Source organism: Tarenaya hassleriana, unplaced genomic scaffold (genome assembly GCF_000463585.1).
Source record: "Tarenaya hassleriana unplaced genomic scaffold, ASM46358v1 Cleome8, whole genome shotgun sequence".
NCBI classification, from domain to species: Eukaryota; Viridiplantae; Streptophyta; class Magnoliopsida; order Brassicales; family Cleomaceae; genus Tarenaya; species Tarenaya hassleriana.
Window position 1 is genome coordinate 3782075 of NW_010970490.1, and position 13924 is coordinate 3795998.

At 35.7% G+C, this 13924-nt stretch overlaps 4 protein-coding genes across 4 annotated transcripts; 1 reads left to right on the forward strand and 3 right to left on the reverse strand.

Moving 5' to 3' along the window:
• Nucleotides 1–2473: 2473 nt before the first annotated feature.
• LOC104802869 lies at nucleotides 2474–4410 on the reverse strand. Its single transcript, XM_010526678.2, is given in 6 exon segments — nucleotides 2474–2623; nucleotides 2749–2826; nucleotides 3240–3379; nucleotides 3382–3539; nucleotides 3753–3980; nucleotides 4191–4410. Coding segments are annotated over 5 exon segments (633 nt in total). The 5' UTR covers nucleotides 3959–3980; nucleotides 4191–4410; the 3' UTR covers nucleotides 2474–2572.
• A 613-nt stretch (nucleotides 4411–5023) lies between these two features.
• Nucleotides 5024–7326, reverse strand: LOC104802870. Its single transcript, XM_010526679.2, has 2 exons — nucleotides 6501–7326; nucleotides 5024–5361 (listed from the first exon to the last, which is right to left on the reverse strand). The coding sequence occupies exons 1-2, from the start codon at nucleotides 7179–7181 to the stop codon at nucleotides 5263–5265; spliced, it is 780 nt and encodes a 259-aa protein (XP_010524981.1). The 5' UTR covers nucleotides 7182–7326; the 3' UTR covers nucleotides 5024–5262.
• A 2438-nt stretch (nucleotides 7327–9764) lies between these two features.
• On the reverse strand, nucleotides 9765–12173 carry LOC104802871 (5'-adenylylsulfate reductase-like 7). Its single transcript, XM_010526680.1, has 4 exons — nucleotides 11737–12173; nucleotides 11203–11384; nucleotides 10741–10865; nucleotides 9765–10578 (listed from the first exon to the last, which is right to left on the reverse strand). The coding sequence occupies exons 1-4, from the start codon at nucleotides 11905–11907 to the stop codon at nucleotides 10148–10150; spliced, it is 909 nt and encodes a 302-aa protein (XP_010524982.1). The 5' UTR covers nucleotides 11908–12173; the 3' UTR covers nucleotides 9765–10147.
• A 201-nt stretch (nucleotides 12174–12374) lies between these two features.
• Nucleotides 12375–13872, forward strand: LOC104802872 (eukaryotic translation initiation factor NCBP). Its single transcript, XM_010526681.2, has 6 exons — nucleotides 12375–12602; nucleotides 12812–12907; nucleotides 12986–13090; nucleotides 13196–13273; nucleotides 13369–13488; nucleotides 13570–13872. The coding sequence occupies exons 1-6, from the start codon at nucleotides 12447–12449 to the stop codon at nucleotides 13699–13701; spliced, it is 687 nt and encodes a 228-aa protein (XP_010524983.1). The 5' UTR covers nucleotides 12375–12446; the 3' UTR covers nucleotides 13702–13872.
• Nucleotides 13873–13924: the final 52 nt, after the last annotated feature.

Here is a 13924-nt window from a genome sequence, read left to right on the forward strand (position 1 = left end):
GTATGTATGTATGTATGTATGTATGTATGTATGTATGTATGTATGTATGTATGTATGTATGTATGTATGTATGTATGTATGTATGTATGTACGTATGTATGTATGTATGTACGTATGTATGTATGTATGTATGTATGTATGAGTTGATAATGCAACGTTGAGGACAGTGAATGGTTGTATAGTCATGCACCATCAAGCACAAATCTCTTTATAAGTTATCATAATTGAAGTCTACATGTAAGCAATTCTTCTATATCCAATAACATATACTTTATTATGTCACAGAATATTATCAAAGATAGGTATAGTTTAAAGCTTAGAATTAAAATATAAAAACTAAACTAAATCTTAAATATATGACAATATCGGCTAGCCTTTTAATTTTATTTTCTTTATTTACTATATGTTATATGTTGTTATATCATACTATATGTTATATAAGTTGCAGAGATGATAGATATTGGCTTCTTAGAGTTCTAATGGCCACTTAATGATTTGATGATCCAAGATGGTACGTCTTAAAAGCAGATAATATTTGCTTCTTCGGAAATGGTTCGGGTCAAGTTCTATAACATATTCTATAATATAATATTATAATATCCTCAACCACAATTATATATTATTATTTTTATTGACTAACCTTTCATATATATTTTTTAAAAAAATATTGTTCGGTGTGTTTCACGAGGAATCGCATTCGGGTATTGAGAATTAGATCGTTATATTAACAAAAAAATATAAATAAAAATAGAAGATTCGATGGAAAAGTGAGTGTCACTAAGAAATGAATAGTGAAGACGTTTTATTTTAGCAAATATATATATATATATATATATATATATAAGAGTGATGACATCACTAAAGAAACATTTCTCTTTCGGCTGAAGAATAATGTTTGTCCAATCATTTTTTTCCCACTGCCTTTTGATATATTTTGTATAAACTTTTAAAATTGATTAAATTTCTTTTTTCAATCGATTTTTGTTGGACTTGGATTTTATCCGAAATCCATTTATATTTATTTATTTTAATTAATTTGGATTTAGATAATATTATCTAATTTGATTCTAGACAAGATTTGATTATATATTAGTAACATTTATATCCGGAATATAATTTATATCATTATAATATATTCATCCTAATAACATCATTGATAAATATTACATCATCACATTGAAACCGTATCTATACATACACATATGCATACGAATATTAGTGTGTCAGACTAATTCAAATACGTAACGTATAAAAGATTACTTTCATTACGTGAAAAAAGATAACACAACAAATGAAGAAAACACGAGTAGGAGATCCACCGATTAAAGAATCTTGAGGGGAATCTTTCTGCTTTATGTCTCTCTATCAAGAATCCATTGATCCTTTTTTTAACGCTTTTATTGTTTGTAAATATATATCGCTGAAAATATATAAATATGTACAAATTATTTCACACATTTTTTTAGATGAAAATAATTATTTTACTGATTTTTGACTGGGCTCGATATGAATCAACTCTGAAGCCCATTGTTCTTCTCACCCGTGGGCAAAATACCCATATCCGAAATAATCGAACCGAACCTGATCGATATATATCCGAATTGAACCGAACCGATTAAAATAACATATCTGATTAGATGTAAATATTTCAAATCCGAAATACTCGAATCCGAAATAACCGTAAACCGAATAAACCGAACCCAAATTAACCGTAATCGAATATATCTGTTTATCCATCCATATATCATCAATTAATATGTAATATATTCTAAATCTAATTAGAAAAAATTAGTATAATGATATTATTTTATAATCATGGTATATAAAAAAAATATGCATATATTTTAATGTTGTTTTTGTTATTTTTATAAGATAATTGTTTGAATTTTTTTATCGTTTTTTTGATTGGATATCCCAAACCGAATCCGATCCGATCTAATTACAAAAATATAACCGATTAGATATGAATATTTCAAATCTGAAATACCGAAACTCGAAATAACCGAAATCGTCCGAACACCCATCCTAGTTCTTCTTTGCCAATTAAGCCCAACTAAAATTGGGTTTTAATTAAATATTATTTTAATTAATATTTCGCTGCGTGTTTTTTTTTGTGCTCCATTTAGAAAAAATGGATTATTTAATATTTTTGCGTTTTGAATTTTTCGTAAATCATGGAATCCATTTTTTGGAATTAAACTTTAGATGTACCTTTTTACCATTTTTTGTGATTTGTATTTGTAAATACATTAAAATAATAATGTGAAACCTATTTTCTCCATCAATATTTTTTTTTATAAACAAAATTTGGAGAATTTCTAACTCTCTCTCCAAACCTCTAATCTTTTTATTACACACCTAACCTGTTCTTAACAAAACACAATACAAACTCTCTCTGGAAACTCTAATCACAGACAGCAATTTAAACTCATAATCTAAGAATAAGATTTAACTAAATGAATATAGAATTTTGATTTATTTTAAATTTTACAGTAAACATCTACAGATCCATAATCTCAATCTGACTTTGAACAAGAGCTGCTATAACTCAGCTTGATGCCTGGAAAATGGATTATAATCCTTCCTCACTCCCCACCATGATGCCTTTTAATCCTCTTCGTCTCTGAAACATGCAGAGTAGAGAGTTTCTGAATAGTTTCAGAGACACCATTGATGTCCTTTCTCTGTTGTATTCAATATATATATATATGATGGATAGGTTTGGACATAACTAGTTACCAGTTTTACCTTGTTAGATCTCTTCTTTTCCCTAACATCGTATCTGTCTGGACACAGATCACTTAACCATGCTCCTGGGCTCACCAGCTGCAGTTTCCAACATAACTTTTATTCAGTTGAAATAAAAAAGCGAAACAGAAGAGAGTGTATTACACTATTTTCAACAGTGATCAAGAACTAAACTTGAGCACAATCATCGAACCCCATCATCTTTTTACTTCAAAGAATTCAACTTTCTGAAGTTCAAATCAGCTTGGCAAGTTGCGCTAAGAGAAAAACACGACTTGGCAAGTTTCGCACAAAACAGCTGCAAAAGTTTTATCAACTAAAGCTTCAATCAGGTGGTGAAAAAATAACAAAGAAGAATCCTTCCATCAAGCTTAACAATCAGTAAGATTCAGAGCCATTTGCGGAACAAGGTACCGAGAACTTGGTTTTCAACTTGGGGGAAATGACTTAGAAATGGCAAGTTTGAATCTTGAGAGATAGAGTTTGCTTACGAGTAAGGTTCTTTGGACGAATTTGGTCCTCTTCTTAGGTCTTTGAGGTGGTTTGCAACCTTTCATAGCCATGAAATCTTCTTCTTTCTCTTTGCTCGAAAGTGTTACATACAACTTTGGCACTCACAACCTTTTCCTGTGTTTTTGTCTTCTCCATTGTTGTCATCCAAGCAAACTTTTCCATTGTTATCCACCGACCCTCTTGTCAGATAACATCTCTCGTCTTTTTCCGACAGATATACCCTAACTGGTTGCTGGCATTTGGGCTCATCGGATCTCACGATTGCCGCCTCTGTACCCCTGCAAACCAAAAACCCACCAAGAAATTTTGGAAAAGAATGCCTCAGTAGGCTGTCAAAGATGGCTTAAGACAATTCCAAAAACTCCACAATCAATTTCAGAGATCCTCGTTAGGTTTCCTCCTTCCTTGAAAATCCTCCACAATCTGCAGACTCTTAAGCCAACCTTCAATCAATTTTCGCAAGAATAAACTAAAATCTCTCTGATTCTTACTTGACGAAACGGTTAGACCGGAGAACAAACGTTTCATTATCTAGAACCCGAGAAGGGATTCTTCTGTGGAGTACACAGTTAGGTCTAGATGAGATCTGTCGGTCCTTCGCCCTCAGACATCTCAGCCTCTTCCTCTTTCCCCACTGTAAGAAAGTCCCTGGCCCTAAGGATGATGTTCTGCAACTTCTCTTTCTCTTCCCTTCCATTTCCTGGGAGAATTCACGTCCCCTGGAAATTAGGAGAAGAAAATTGTGAATTACCATGATAGGAAACGTTGTTGAATGATGCGCAGATATCGATACAGGTCAGGATGAAAATCCCAGTAAAATGCGAGATTTCGAAAACTTAGCATCAATTTTAACAAGACTAAAAAACCTCTCTGAAAGAACTCAAACTCCGGAAAACGCAGATTTGTGTCCGAGGGGATTCTGTGCTTACCTTTCTCAAGGAAGACAATTGCGCCGAAGAATCTGACAGGGAACTCAGATCGATGACTTCTCCGACCAGGAAATTCTTACCGGCGAACTTTCAATCGAATCGAATCGAAACTCCGATATGAATCTGAAAGGGAAACGCCTCGCAATCTCTGTGTGTTCGGTTTCATGTGATTTATTTACATCCATTGCAGCTTCCGTAGAGATATTAGGAGCCGTCGGATTGAAAACATTGGACGGTCAGGATTGAAGGGTGTGGGAGGGGCGCTCCTCTACTAGTACTGTTTAAATTTTAAATTTCTCCCGTAAAACCCATAGTAAATTACCCTAATTAAATAGTTTAATACTGTGATTAAGTGAGAATTCGGGAAAAAAAAACATTAAAAAAAATACTTTTAAAGTTTAGATATGTTATTGTCTAAGTCATCCATATCCATACTACCGCATAGTTTTAGTAATGATCATAATTAATTGATTAAATAATTCATAATAAAATGAAGGTGCACCTCATCTTCTTTTTTATTTAGTTTAAAAATAATCATCAGTCTCTTTAGTACTGTGAACAAGTTCTTTTGGGCCTTAATGGGCCTTAAACATGGGTCCATATGTGGTTTGATGTATTCGGCCCATTTAGAGGGCCCATTGGCAAGTCAATCTTCAAAGTAAAAAAGAATGAGCACCCAAGATCTAATATAAGACCACATCACATCATATTATATATATATATATATATATAAGAATACGTATATGAATGCTTTTACGTGTATAGTCTGTATAACTACACCTTGTTTTTTTCAAAGCTCAAGTCTCTAACGTATATACGAAAATATCTTCAAGTATGATAAGCCTGCCTTTCGTAATCGTATTATATATCATACCCACAGTGTCATGATCGTCATCGTCATCAATGGCGATTTTAGGCGTTCACATAGACGTATAACCAAAAATATATAACTGTTGCCCACACGTTACAAGGAAGTCACGTTTTGTCCGTACAGTAAACAACTCATATATATATGTGTGTGTGTGTGTATGTATATATATATATATATAATGATTTCAAAGAGGACCATTAATTAATTGTAGAAGCGACGGAGAGAGATTTGGGCTCTTACGAGAGGGACTCCTTTCATCACAGAAATTGCGTCATTCAGCTTCGTTTCACGTCGGACCCTCTGCATGCATGTTCACATTCAATATCCATATCTTTTAAATTTCGTTTGAAAAAAAAAAGCATATATATATATATATAACAAAACGTTAAAATTATAAAATATACAATCACATAAAAACATGTCCATCACTTTATCAATAACAATGATCAATGATAAAGAGATTAGAGTAAGGGTACGAGGGTTTGGGTTTAAAATTTCGATTCCTATAATTTATGATCAATTTTTTAAAGTTTAGGGTTTAGGGTTTAGTAATCAAGAATTTAGAGTGTAAACGATGAAATACCTTTTTTTATTAACACTACCCGGACGGATGATTAATTACACATTCTCTTATAACACATGGCACAAAATCTGGTGTAAACTACTATATTTATACTATCAAATATCACACCACAATAGTTGGTGGTCTAATGGAGAAAAGGTGACAAAATCATCTTCAAGGTGGTGGAAAAATATATAATTTCTAGACCAAAATGGTCTATATATATACAAAGATTGATCCTAGATCTAGTTACAAAGACTGGTTTCAGGTTTAGTATAGATATAGCCGGACCGAATGTACATGTAACCATAATGGTTATAAAAAAAAACATCACACCACAAAAATATTGTAATTTCAATATTTTCTGTATTTGTTCGATGGTGTGGCGAATGAAACATAGACGTAGAAGACACACAAGAATCTTCTCCAAGAATAGAGATGTTCACTTTGACACGTCGCCACCTCAAAAAGAAAAAAAAAGAAATCCTTGTCTCTTGTTGGGATATATTAGTTTTATACTTTTTTAATAAATTAATCAAATGTTTTTTCACCCTAATTCCCAATAAATCACACACAACAAGTGTAATAGTAAATATGAAAAGGTTATTTGTTTAGGATTACGTCAGTTTTCTTATCCGTAACATTTTTGTTCTATAATCCAAATTCGATTGTTCTAACGATAAAATATGCAAAGTATAGTTCAAATCTAAATATTGAGAGATATTCACCCCTATTTTTTTAATATTTCGAGAAATTTAATTGGGTTAAAGGCCCGACAAACTTTTCCATTATAAAAAAATATTTCAGTTCTACACTATATATATATATATATATATCGATTGCAGTGCAAGAAACTTAAAGATCCATATGTAATTACCTTGTCATCGCTGTAAATATGAAACCTAAGCATCTGGTTCTTATTGTTTCCGGACAAGAAGACACAAACTGTCGCAGCAGCAGCCGCGGCTCCAAACGAACAGATCGCACCGATTCCGGTGAGACCCAGTTTCAGCAAATTCAGTTTCTGATCACCTTTTCCTCGAATCAGATCTCCATCCCAACTCTCTTTCTTGATCCGCAAGTCACCCTCTTCACCCTCCGACCCGATATCCATGGATTCCAAGGGTTTCAGATCGATCTGAGGCAGGGGACTGGTGACCGTTGTCGGGTCAATTTTCATGTCGACGAATTCGTTTTCCGAGAAACCCAGATCAGGGTTCTTGAGAATCTTCATGGGGGCGACGACAGAGACGTCGTAGGTGAGTTTCGTATCCTCGCGATCTGTGCCGTCGGTGCTGAAGATGGGTTCCCATGTCATGGGAGCTTGAAGGAGACGAGTGGGGACCACTCCGGATCTACGACTGGGTTCGGTCTGTTTCGGAGGATCTTGAGATGGGCAGATGAAGTATTCCATGTCGAGGAGGTTCTTAGCGTTTGGATTTGGGTTTCTCTTGGTGTTTCTGATCATCACGCCATCTTCATCATCATGGTATTCATCATGATCATGATCAAAACCGTTGGAGAGCAATTCCCATTCTCCTAGATCCATCTCTTCCATAATTTGTTATCGAAGAACTTGGGGTTTTTCTCGAATTATTGTTCTTAATTGGGTTTGGAGTTTTCATGGAGAGATTCTCTCTCTCTCTCTCTCTGCGATTTGAAGCTGTTCTGGGGATCCTTTAATAGATAGAGAGAGACAGGAAGAAAAAGAAGAGGAAATTGAAGTTGGGGGAAATGTGGGATTTCTTTTTTAAAATCGGGTTAGTTAATGGACGTTAGATTTTTTATTTTATTTTATAAAATTTATAATTATTCTATTGTGTATGCACTGTTAGATTGTCAGAAAAATTATTTTTATTATTTGATATTAAATTTAAATTTAATTCTTTATAAAAAAAATTATAATTATATTTTATTTTGTTCCATCGATTTTACAATCTAAAAATTTAATGTCGTCCTCTTTGAAATCTACAGACTAAAATTAAGCTTAGTGATTTATGGAAAATTGTTATAGATGGAAATAAAACAAATTTCTCAAATAGTATCTCAGCTTATTTCTTGACATTGAAAAAATGTTTTAAAATTGGAAAATAAAATACGACACTATTTTCTTTCGTTTTGAATATGATTATGTGGTGGTTTTTTTTTTTGCAACGTTCTATAAAACGAAACAAAAAGCCATTCGATAACATAAATTTCAAAATTACAATAAATCCGTATTTTTTTTTAATTTTCATTTTGGAATTCTGCATATTCTTTGCTTTGTCAAGGAAATAGGTGACGTAAGCAGCCCAAGGCCCACAGGCCACAGCGGTGGTGACAAAAGCCATTTGTGGGGCCCACAGATAATTAAATCGGGATGAACTCATTTTTTTTTATAACGGGTGATCCAAACCCAAAGACCCAGACTAATCTTGACCCACACGCACGATCCTGTAACACATACGTGGGATGTGAAACACCCGAAGGTGGCAGATAAACTCATTTATTTGTGTTTGAAATGACGAAACATTTAAGATTATATCATCCTAAACCTAGACCTTTCGATTATGGTTTATAAAAAATTAAACCAAATTGATTGATCAATATATTCGAATCGAACTTAATATAGAAATTAATTATATATATATATATATATATATACATTTAAATTTAAATTATTTGGACATGAATAATTGAAAAATTATAAGAAAGATAATATATTGTTTTTTTTTTAAATCAATATTTTAGTAAAAACCAAATATAAATAAAAACTGAATAATTAAATTTAAAAAGTCGACATATATATATTTATTACAAAACCACAAAACTAAATTTAAAAAAAAATAGTGATAAATGACCATCAAAGTTCATCATACACAGCACCAACACATACATGACCGAAAGGTTGGCAAAGCTTTTACTCAAGTTTCTAGATTAAAAGATACGAAGACACTTCAAGCATAAGATTTAGTGCTTATTAGTTATTACCTAACTCGATTTTATTTTTTATTTTTTAGCCCATTTATCAATTTTCCACATAAATAAAGATTGCAAAAAAAAAAAAACTTAAAAAGATTCACAAAGTCCAAATCTTTAAAAAGGGAAAAAAAGAACAGAAGAGGTTGCTTGCTCAAATGGGGTCTTTAATTCTTAGCCAAGTTGGAACTTTTATTCCTTTGATATATATATATATATATGTGTATATATGTATATAACGTGTTGTTTGGTATAATGTAATGAATCAATTGTTATAGTAAGTGAACCGATGATCAACAAGACAAAAGTTTCAATACACAACATAAACAAAGTGGAAAGAAATTAAACATATTAACAGAACAAATATTTTATCCATGCCAAGCTAGACACCGATACCCATTTTTCGGGTATTTGAAATTTCAAAAATCGATTACGAGTTCGGATTTTAGATTCGAGTCAGATTTCATCGGAAAATTATTCGTATCTACGGATAACGCGAATGGTCTAAACCTTAAATTTCTCAGCCCGAATAAAAAGGGGATTAACGAGTTGGACTGAAAATAAGCTAAATCGAAAGAGTTGGTCTGATCTGGTCCGAACCAGTCCGTTTGACATCCCTACGGATAACCCGAACGGGGGAGAAGGGAGAGAGTAGAGGTGGCCGTTTCGTGATTCAAATCAATATTTTAACGGTTCGATCCGAAAACGGTTTATTCGGTATTCTAAAATTTATACCAAATTAATACCGTTTATTATTCGGTTCGGTTTTGTTTTTTGTTAAAAAAATTTAGATTTTCTTAAGAAAATTTCGATTTTTCAAAAATTGTATAAAGTTCAATTCGGTTTCGAAAAATTCGGTTCTCTAAAAATCATATCGTTCGAGAATTTTAAACGGTACGGTTGGGAAAAAATACTAAAATTTTCGGTTCAGTACAATTCTGTTGCGAAGAACCAAACCGAAACGACCACCCCTAGGGGAGAGTATGAGTCGCATCCAAAACGGAGCCATTTCGGCCCGAACCATCGCCCGCCTTAGCTATCCCAAGTTATGGTACTCGGTCCTCACAAGGCCAAAGCCGGACAATCTGACCGAGAAAACCCGAAATAGAGAGGTCGAGACCCGAAAAACTCGGATACTCTTGCCCACGTTTATCACTATATATATATAAAGAGCGTACAAAAGAGGAAACCAAAAGGAGAGGTCTTAGTCGATCTCACAACACACAATACAATTCAACAAAGCTCGTATCCCCTCAGCGTACACATTAAAGTTCCGTGACAAAGAAGGCAAAACCAGAAACTAGGGAGAACAATAATAATATTCACAAACGGAGAAGAGTAAGCTGTTCTTGCATTTACATGTTTCCTCAAGTAAGATGACCAACAAGCAAATGAGACACATACAGTAGTAGTCACAGACCGGCTCAGTTATGTAACATCCGCCACCAAACTCTCACGTCGAAAGAAAAGAGAGATAAGAAAGTAATTTTACCTGTGCCTCCTACAGCTCGATCTCCTTTTCTCTACCCGAAAAAGATAGAGAAAATCTCAAAGGGCTTTTTATTTTCACCCTTGAGACGAGGATATGCAGGAAGACGGTCTTCTCAAAGAGACGGAAGCAAGAGATGAAGCCCATGCCCGAGCGTTCTTTGCCCTCTCATGGAAGTTTCTCGTTTTAGTAAGTCTCGTTTTCATCCATATCCTCCCGACATCGATCATATGAAGGGCACATCCGAACAGCTGGATAGTCTCACCGATTATTCCCAAGTTCAGCTTGGGAATGTGAGATGCACAGAACGCTTTCACGCGCAATAGCACTCTGGGAATGACGAGGATTCCCAGCTTTACTAAGAGGAACAGCAATGCAAATACCAAGTATGACTCCCTTGTCAAAATTTCTCTCCAAGAAGAACCATTACTTAACCATTTGTTCAAGCTTCCATCGGTATCTGAACTTGTTTGTTCCACATCAGTTACATAATGGACAGGGTGAAGTCCTGAAAAGCAAAAAAAAAAAAAAAATCGTTTTCCTGAGGTGCTGGAGTAGAAGCGAGGTAATCGGGTAAATAAATTTTTTAGGCATACATGATACCTACAAGAGATACAACCAGTTGCATCAAAGAATTCAACAGTTCAGGTGTTGCATGAAGAACACTCACCCGTTGTTTTCTCATAGAACTGGACCAATGATGCAAGATCTTTTTCACCGAGGTATCGCACCTTTGATGATTGATGAACCAGCAGGATCGAAGGAAAGCTATGGATACCATACCTAGAAAAGACACTGCAACAAAAATCAAAATGAAAAAATGTTAGGATGGTTGAAAACATGCATTAAAAAAGCATTTTCATGATAGCAGCAACTAGCAAGCAAATGCGTAAATAAAAACCTGATAAGCAAGCACATAATCTAAGCTAAAACAGTTTCCCTTTATTGACCATGCGCCACAGCATTACTTCATAATTGGCAAGTACTTGGGATTCTGCCAAATGATTTAACATTCTTCTTTTAGCACAAAAAAGTATTTAACCATGGATTTCTAGCAGACGCTCATTACCAGCAGACTAGCTCAAACGCAGTAATGTTCACTTGAACAATACTAAAGAAAGTAGCTTCTTACGATGGCAGTGCTTGAGAATGCTCCACAACCAGATGCTCTATTTGAGGAAACATTGAAGCCAGGGCATCGATTTTAGGTCGCACGGCACGTGAAAATGGACACCAGGAAGCATAAAAGAGTACAGCTTTATAACCATTTCCATGGTTTGAGTCCATTACTCTGTCAAGGTAGTCTCCATCAACCTACATGAATATCAACGGCCAATGTAAATACTGCTTGAGTTAAACAATGGAACCACAGTGCTGAGTTAACTTAAACAATGGAACCACATCAACCTAAGTCATGTTTACAGATTAACTTAAGCTAAACATGGTGGTTTTAAGATTAGAAACCTAAATATTCTATATATTAATGTATTTAAATTCTGATAGAAAATGCCACTGCTGTCATATTATCCCCAGCCTTTGATACAGAAAAGATCCTCGATATCTAACACAAAAACCCTAATCCAAACGGAATAAGCTAAATCAGCTGCCAAATGACAAACCCTAGAACTGACAAGAGCCGAAATGAACCGAAATCGAGATAACATACCTCAAGAGGAGGGTTCGGATGCAGAGAACGAGGGCATTTCGCCTCGAGTCCGCACCGAAACACATCGAATTCCGGATCGCAAACACCAAATTCCGGAGTGGAGGAAGCGAATCGGAGAGATGATACGGCGGTGGCGGCGCAGAGGAGGAGAACCGAGACCCGAAAATCCATGGCGTAAAGGTTAGGGCAGGAGTGAGAAACACTACGAACCTAAATCTAGAGGCCAACGAGAAAACCCCAGAATCAAAATCGGCGGGCGATGACAGGAAATTAGGGATTTGGATCTAGAAACGAGATTCGACGAGTAAACGAACAAAAAATACAGAACCAAAACTAAGATCGAAGCAAGAGAAACTCCAAAATCGAGAATTTGATCACTGCTGTCTCGTTTCGTCTCTCTCTCCTCAGCACTTCACAAGTTCATATCATATCCTTTCTTTAAGTGCCGGTTGGTTTAAAGTTAATAACCGACCCATTATTTATATGTCCACCATAATTTCATTTTTTATTTTTGACTATCTAATACGGCCTTGGGCCTATCTGATTTACTACTATCTACTACGGCCCAAATATATAGTGGGCCTAAATTATAATGTAATGCCGTATTTCCTAAATAAGTCCTCTCTCTCTCTCTCTCTCTCTCTCTCTCTCTCTCTTCCTGGTGAGAAATTAGGGCTTTGGGATCGACCGAGAAGCTGAAATCAAGACCAATGGAGATTACGGAGCAGAAAGAAGAAGAGTTGAGGAACGCTAAAGAATCGGGAGACGTGACCAACACCAAGTCGCTGTCTGGTCCGGATTCTCTTTCGGAGGAGTCCGAAGAACGCCATGCTCGTGAGCTCAAAGCCGGTCTGCATCCCCTGAGGGTTCGTCTTCTGGTTCCATGCCTCTATTTGATCTTCTATTGGCCGAAATTTTGATTCCTGCTTTGTGGGAGATGGGAAATTTTGTGTTTTCTTCACGTTAGTTTGACTCGATCGGCGGATTTTCATTCGAATCAGTTTTGGCTTGTTGTATTTTGAAGTGAATCATAGGATTAATCCGAGTAATGATCATACTTTTTTTCGATGGGCAGTACAAGTTTACGTTTTGGTACACTCGCCGTACACCAGGGGTCAGGAACCAGACATCTTACGAGGACAACATAAAGAAAATTGTAGAGTTCAGTACGGTAAGTTCGTGTACACAATTTCCGTAACTCTGGGAAATGTGTTCTTGTTCATCTCTGTGACCTGGTTCTGGATTTCAGGTTGAGGGGTTCTGGGCCTCCTATTGTCACCTTGCTCGATCTTCTTCCTTGCCTATTCCAACAGATCTCCATGTTTTCAAGGAGGGGATTCGTCCTTTGTGGGAGGTAGATATACTTGAATGTCAGATATTTCTTGTAGTATTTTTGTTCTTTCTTATGTCAATGCTGTACAATAAACAAACATAAGCGAGCTGATGATATATCCTCAAGGATGCTGCCAACTGCAATGGAGGAAAGTGGATCATACGTTTCTCGAAAGTCGTTTCTGCTCGCTTTTGGGAAGACCTGGTCAGTCTATTTCGGTTTCCCCATGTCTCCCTTTGGCATAGTCATATTCGATTGATTTGGAATTCATGTTAAATGCTCGTATGTTTCTTCTTCAGCTACTTGCGCTGGTAGGTGATCAGCTTGATGATGGCGATAACATATGTGGAGCGGTGCTAAGTGTCCGCTTCAACGAAGACATCATCAGTGTCTGGAACCGTAATGCTTCAGATCGTCAGGTTAGCACTAATTGAGTTACCTCTCTTGTGTGTTTGGTTCGATGCTTACACTACATAACTGATGTCTCCATCCATGGACAGGCCGTGATGGCTCTGAGAGACTCCATCAAACGGCATTTGAAGCTTCCTCACGCATATGTGATGGAATACAAGCCCCACGACGCTTCTCTTCGAGACAATTCCTCCTACCGAAACACTTGGCTGCGAGGATAGATTCCATATCCCCGGTTAGCTCTTTCGTGCTTTTGTCCCCGGAGATTATCTAGGTCGGTCATCGAAGTCAGTACTGTTGCTCATAGATGAACCCATGCCCATGCTTATACTGAATCAGTAGATTTCTCCTTTGTGATTTCCCTTGTACAACTATGTTTTTCCTCATCATGGGTATCTTTACTTTGAATTTTGCTTCCGGTTCCACTAGCCATAAATATTGATT